This window comes from Zea mays, chromosome 6, assembly GCF_902167145.1.
Source record: "Zea mays cultivar B73 chromosome 6, Zm-B73-REFERENCE-NAM-5.0, whole genome shotgun sequence".
Lineage (NCBI taxonomy): Eukaryota > Viridiplantae > Streptophyta > Magnoliopsida > Poales > Poaceae > Zea > Zea mays.
In genome coordinates, this window is record NC_050101.1 from 98,459,148 (window position 1) to 98,466,242 (window position 7,095).

Genomic DNA, 7,095 nt, shown 5'->3' on the forward strand with positions numbered 1-7,095 from the left:
CTTAGATGATGTACATTTGTTTATACTTCTTTTATTAATGAAAATAGAAATGTATTTTTAAAACTCACAAAACTAAGTAACACACACTTACAAGTCCGAGGATCGTTGGTGCGTCATTGAACTCTAGAGTAATATGCAGTAGGTAGTCCATGTCTTGGATCACAAGCTAGATTTCATTAAATGCTTGGTACTAGTAGTATTATTGACAACACAAGAGTACATACCGCTGATTTAAATAAACTTTAGTTGCTCCACTAAAAACTGTATACCATGGCCCATGGGGATTAGGCCGAGGAGAGGAGATCCTTCTCCGGTGGTCCCTACAAACCAGGACCAGCCCGCACGACCACAAGTGCCAGCGAGGAGTGGCACCTGGGCATGCCACGTGTGCAGTGGGCATCACCATAGCCCCGATTCACCAATGGGAAGAGACCCCTTATCCGCTGCTCTTATCCTCCGCCTGTGGCCTGTGCTCAGCTGCGCGTAGATAACGAACTCTCCCGCCCTCACAAAACCGCCCTTCACGATACGCACCCACCAGAGGAAAAGGGCAAAAGCCAAAAGGCATCACCGCCGCGACGACGATGGCAGCCTCGCTCCAAGCCGCGGCCACCCTGATGCAGCCGGCCAAGATCGGCGGCCGGGCGCCCTTTGCCTCGCTGCCGTCCCGCCCGTCGTCGCAACTCGCCTGCAGGGCGTTCGGCGTCGACGCCGGCGCCGCCAGGATCACGTGCTCCCTGCAGGACGTCGCCAGCAGGTGCGTCGACGCCGCGAAGCTCGCCGGCTTCGCGCTCGCCACCTCGGCGCTCCTCGTCTCGGTAAGCACGCATGCATTGTTAGCGAGCTCGCTTGCCTGCTCCTCAAGGTCGGCCGAAGTTGGTTGGTGGTGACATGTGTGTGTGTGTGTGTGTGTGTGTGTGTGTGTGTGTGTGTGTGTGTCTGCGTGCAGGGCGCGAGCGCGGAGGGCACGCCCAAGAGGCTGACCTACGACGAGATCCAGAGCAAAACGTACATGGAGGTGAAGGGCACGGGCACGGCGAACCAGTGCCCGACCATCGACGGCGGCGTGGAGTCGTTCCCGTTCAAGGCCGGCAAGTACCAGATGAAGAAGCTGTGCCTGGAGCCGACGTCCTTCACCGTCAAGGCGGAGGGCATCGCCAAGAACGCCCCGCCCGAGTTCCAGAAGACCAAGCTCATGACCCGCCTCACGTACACGCTGGACGAGATCGAGGGCCCGCTCGAGGTCGGCTCCGACGGCACGCTCAAGTTCGAGGAGAAGGACGGCATCGACTACGCCGCCGTCACCGTGCAGCTCCCGGGGGGCGAGCGCGTGCCGTTCCTCTTCACCGTCAAGCAGCTCGTCGCCACCGGCAAGCCCGAGAGCTTCGGCGGGCCCTTCCTCGTGCCCAGCTACCGTGGCTCCTCCTTCCTCGACCCCAAGGGCCGCGGCGGCTCCACCGGCTACGACAACGCCGTCGCGCTCCCCGCCGGGGGCAGAGGTGACGAGGAGGAGCTCCAGAAGGAGAACATCAAGAACGCCGCCTCCTCCACCGGCAACATCACGTTGAGCGTCACCAAGAGCAACCCGGAGACCGGCGAGGTCATCGGCGTCTTCGAGAGCGTGCAGCCGTCCGACACCGACCTCGGGGCCAAGGCGCCCAAGGATGTCAAGATCCAGGGGGTCTGGTACGCTCAGCTCGAGTGATTCGAGTGTCTAACTGCTAGGTGTCCGACCGCCGTCATGGATCTTGGGAAGGTGTATGTATACCATGGAAAACTTTGGAGAGCAGAGGAGGAATCGTGTATGTAATGTACTTGTTAATGCAAATTCGGGCTGTCGCTTTTTTACTCCGCTAAATTCCCATAGAGTCACAGCAAAACAATCCACTAAAAAAAAATCTCCATAACTGAAGTCCACAGGCGCTTTAGGATTTAGTCGTTTTTTTCCAGCCACAACTGACTTGTATATAGTATAGTATACTAGTATTCAACACAGCAAGAACTTTCCTCCCGTTGATTTGATCCAACGCTTCCTCCCCCTTTCAACCAGGAACAACAAAGAAGGGTGCAACCCCCATCGCTTTCCCTTTCAACCAAGAACAATCAAGAAGAGAATGCTTCAGAACCAGGAAACTATATCAGCATTGTACAGTTCAGCTTAAATTGAGGTAACCAAACAAACAGATAGCATCCTATGTCTACACTTGCACTCAAGGAGGGGGGCTAATCATGCACAGGAAGGGGGAGCTGCACATCACCTGATCTTACACACCAGAACGAGTCATCCTGAAAGAAACAGTAACCATCGCGACGGGCAAGCAATTAATTAAGCAGAACACCTCTAGTCGTCAACTCCATTCATTCGCTGTCCAAGAAGAGGCTTCAAGAATTTGTTTCGGGGTCACAACGCAAGTCTTCACGAATCCGTATGATCAATGGGGCCAGTCGCTGTTAATCCAGTGCTTACAAGAAATAGCAAAACCAACAGAATTAGAATCAGCCAGCTTGAGGGAAGAAGCGCTGCAAAAAAAAAATAAAATTATAGTCCAAGTATTGCCTTAGAATATTGAGATGATTTTACCAGACCCGAATGAGGAAAAGACCTTTCAGATGACACTCCCATTGCGCCTCCAAGTCGCAACCTGCAATGCGAGTGGACTTTGGTACTATGATCTGCACATAAGTAGACGAATACTAATCCAAGTGTTGCCTTCATCTAGTATTCTAGTTCAGATTTGATGTTACCAAATCCAAGTATTAGAATAGAACTTTCAGATGACACTGCGCACTGCTCTTGCAGGTTGCAGCCCTGCCATAACTTGCAACGCATGCATTGACACTACAATTTGAACATCAGTAGATGAATTTTTGTTAGTGCATTATAAGGTAATCATGTTCAGCTCAGTCCAACTCTGACATGGTAAAGCGGCAGCAAATGATCTGTGTAAATAATTTCTCTTGATTTCTTCCATTATCTTTCCAACAAATGAAAGAGCAGCACCAGCAGAAACACCATAGGAAGATAAGGAAAAGCTCAGATTTCCTTCCTCACAGCTTACATGGACATAACTGAATTATTCACATAATATCGAATCATCATCATCGTGGTGGTAAGAGAAGAAAACAAAAAAAGTAGCAGAAGAAAAGAAGGGGGAAAAAGGCAAGAATTATCCATCTAGCGATAGAACACCACCGGATCAGCAGCCGAAGAAGGACAGACGGTCTCGATTCCTTCCTCTAATTCCTGGCCGTCGTCGCGAGCTAGAGGTGGAGTAGCGTGTCGTAGCGGGCACCCATCTGATCGGCCTCAGCAGCCGCGTCGATCGGCGGCGGCAGGTTCAGATCGAACGGCAGGGGCGCGTGGGACGCCGCCGCGTCGTCGTCGTCGTCCCCGCGGGCGTCTTCGCAGAGCACGGACGACGAGGATCCGCAGTAGCTGTGGCAGTCCTCGTCGTCGTCCTCCTCCATGGGCGCGGCGGCGCTCCGCGGCGGGGCGGCGACGCGGGGCGCGCCGCCGCTCCACGACTCGACGGTGCTGCTGTGGCTAGACGTGGCCGGCACCGCCGCGGGGGCTGCGGCGGCGGCGGAGGCGGAGGCGGAGCGGGCCCTGTGCCGCGGCGCGGAAGCCGCGGCGCCGGGGAAGTTGGTGCGGGCGGTGGGCCCACGGAGGGATCGGGCGGCGGCGTCGTAGGCGCGCGCGGCGGCCTCGGCGGAGTCGAAGGTGCCGAGCCAGATCGGGGTCTTCTTGGCCGGGTCCCGGATCTCGGCGGCGTAGCGCCCCGACGGCCGCCTCCGCACGCCGCGGTACCGGATCTCGGGCGACGGCGAGGGCTGCTGCGGCTTCGCCCGGCGCATCGCGGACAGAGAGGAGTAGGCGGGCGGCGGAGAGCGCACGCGGGAGCTCGGCGGGCTAGGGTTTGGCCACTAGTTTATTTTTCCTCCCCTGCTCAGGGCTCCCCCACCCTAGTTTCTGCTTGGTTTTTTGGTCTTTTTCTTTTGTGCTTCGGTTTCTCCTCCGGTCCCGTCCGTCTGCCCCGGTGTAGCCGTGCACCGTGCTCGCTTGGTTGGGGATGGCCGCGGGTGGGTGGTTGGTTGGGTCGCTCCGGTTTCTCTGGCTGGAGACGTTGCCCCCCGCCACGGTTTGGTTGGCGCGCTAGCGTTCCCCGGCAGGTCGGGGTCGCCGTCGGCGTCGGCGTCGGCGTGTCGGCCTACCCGTCCGCCAGCCTTTTCTGCTCGGGGGCATATGCCTACGCCAGCTGAAGTCGGCCCGGCATACTGGGGTCCGCATAAAAGTTGGGCCGATACGACTTGCCGCCGGGTAACCAATATTTACATCACCCTCCTGTACTTGTAAAACCAATACGCACTTTTACATATGATCATAGCCAAAAGTATTTTTTTTTTATACGACTAGATCTACACATAATAATATAAATGATTATGGTGTGAAACACAAAGATGTCCCCACGCTACTTAAGGGCCCGTTTGGCACAGCTCCAACTCCTGATTCTAAGAGAGGATCTGGAGGAGCCGTGTCAAACGAGTTTTTTTTAAAACTGATTCTCGTGTGGAGCCGAAAGATTGGGAGTCGTTTTTGTGAAGAAAGGTGAGATCTAAAAAAACCTGCTCCACCCTCCCTTAAAACAGCTCCTCAACCAACCAAATATGGATCCCCCTTAAAGTTTGATCGAAATTACTCGCAATTGCCATTGGACAAAAACATAACGAGCCAATTTATGGATTAAACATTTGAGACCATTTTATGCACTACTATTATGGGAATATTTTATATGTTATTGTTTCATAATTTTTTCCGTATATGGATCCTACTTATTGGTTTGTAACAAAGTTGAACTGCAAAGGGTAAAAAAGACAATCGCCACAGACCACCAACTCTCAGCAGACAAGAATCAATTTACTTGCCAAACGGTTTAAAAATAATTCTGATTCTCTAGGAGAATCAGGAGGATCAGCTTCTCATGAGAAGCAGGATCTGGAGCTAAAGAAGTAGGAGCTAGAGCTTTGCCAAACTGGCCCTAAGTTTGGTTGGTTAGGTTGGTATTTTGTTTAGTTTTCTAGTAACACAGTTTGAAACGTCATGCAGATATGTCATTGATTTTGGCTATCAGTTATAAAAATACATATATTTTTTTGCGTGACATCGTGTTTAAAAGACATGTATGGATTAGGTTTAAAAGATAGTTATACATGGATGTGTATCCTAATCTCTGACGAGGTGTTGAGGATTGGGGCTGAGCATAGACAAGGTATTGGGGTGTTGGAGCTAACAAGGTGTATCCAAAAAGGCTTTCCTTCTAATCTAGATATGGTCTTTTATTTAAATATAAACTTTATGTAGATGTGGAGATTTCGCCGTTTTGTCCCAAACATACGGAGATTGACTGATTGAGGGAGAATAAATCCCCTGCAAGCCAAAATTCTCCTTAATCCCCTTCATCCTTATGATTTACTAAAAACCTATGGAGATTGAGAGAGATTAATGGGTGTTTGGTTTGAGGAATCAATCTATTCAAAATAAGATGGTGCATCATGAGTTCATTCCTTAAATTTGGTGGGATAATCATATTCCTCATATTTGTACTAACTAAGTAACAATGAGGAATAAGGTGGTGATGGATTAACTTATTCCATTCCACAAACCAAACAAAAAATGAGAAGTGAGAAGACGATGGACTAGCTCATTCCTCAAACCAAACACCCTCTAAATCTCATACAAGTCAAAAATTTTCCTAAATCCCCTTCATCCTTATGGTTTATGTATGATTTGAACAAGCTCTAAGAAGGAGGACGATAAGGTCAAGCTATTGGATATTGTTAGCTGCGTGGAATCTTGGATCAATAAGGGTTTGTTTGGTTAGCTCTCAATTAATGTGGATTGAGTTGGATTGGGTGAGTTTAAATCCCAAAGAAGTCAGACTTCTTCTTAAATTCTTCAATCCTATCTAATTCATATGTAATTGTCGGGGACCATAATTAGGGGTACCCCCAAGACTCCTAAACTCGGCTGGTAATCACCATCAGCACAAGCTGCAAAGGCCTGATGGGCGCGATTCAGGTCAAGGCTCCGTCCACTCAAGGGACACGATCTCGCTTCGTCCGAGCCCAGCCTCGGGCAGGAACAGTAGACCCAGGCGGATTCACGCCTCGCCCGAGGGCCTCCTCAAGCAACGGGCGCACCTCTGACTCGTCCAAGGCCCAGCCCGGGCAGGCTTCACAGTGAAGCAACCTTGGCCGGATCGCCACGCCAACCGACCATATCGCAGGAGCATTCAATGCAAGGATCACCTGACACCTTATCCTGACGCGCGTTCCTCAGTCGACAGGGCCGAAGTGACCGCAGTCATTTCGCCCCTCCACTGACTGACCTGACAGGAAAACAGCGCCGCCTGCCCTGCTCCGACTGTTGTGCCACCCGCCAGGGTGAGGCTGACAGTAGTCAAGTCCAGCCTCAGGCGCCATAGGAAGCTCCGCCTCGCCTGACCCCAGGGCTCGGACTCAACCTCGACCCCGGAAGACGGTCTCCGCCTCGCCCGACCCCAGGGCTCGGACTCAACCTCGACCTCGGAAGACGGTCTCCGCCTCGCCCGACCCCAGGGCTCGGACTCCACCTCAACCTCGGAAGATGGTCTCCACCTCGCCCGACCCCAGGGCTCGAACTCAACCTCGACCTCGGAAGACGGTCTCCGCCTCGCCCGACCCCAGGGCTCAGACTCAACCTCGACCTCGAAAGACGGTCTCCGCCTCGCCCGACCCCAGGGCTCGGACTCAGCCTCGACCTCGGAGGAATCACCGCCTCGCCCGACCTCGGGCTCGGACCGACCACGCCGCAGGGGGTACATCATTACCCTACCCCTAGCTAGCTTAGGCTACGGGGAACAAGACCGGCGTCCCATCTGGCTCGCCCCGGTAAACAAGTAATGATGGCACCCCGCGTGCTCCATGACGATGGCGGTTCTCAGCCTCCTACGGAAGCAAGGAGATGTCAGCAAGGATCCGACAGCCCCGACAGCTGTACTTCTACAGGGTTTAAGCGCTCCTCCGACGGCCACGACATCACATGAACAGGGCAGCAAC

At 53.0% G+C, this 7,095-nt stretch overlaps 2 protein-coding genes across 2 annotated transcripts; one reads left to right on the top strand and one right to left on the bottom strand.

Moving 5' to 3' along the window:
• The first annotated feature begins 491 nt into the window (after positions 1 to 491).
• LOC100272890 (uncharacterized) lies at positions 492 to 1,851 on the top strand. The gene is made up of 2 exons (NM_001357511.1): positions 492 to 818; positions 950 to 1,851. Exons 1-2 carry the CDS (start codon positions 585 to 587, stop codon positions 1,703 to 1,705), a joined length of 990 nt encoding a protein of 329 aa, NP_001344440.1. The 5' UTR covers positions 492 to 584; the 3' UTR covers positions 1,706 to 1,851.
• A 763-nt stretch (positions 1,852 to 2,614) lies between these two features.
• Positions 2,615 to 4,218, bottom strand: LOC100384218 (uncharacterized). Its single transcript, NM_001176790.2, has one exon. It carries the CDS (start codon positions 3,853 to 3,855, stop codon positions 3,262 to 3,264), a length of 594 nt encoding a protein of 197 aa, NP_001170261.1. The 5' UTR covers positions 3,856 to 4,218; the 3' UTR covers positions 2,615 to 3,261.
• Between the last annotated feature and the right edge of the window lie 2,877 nt (positions 4,219 to 7,095).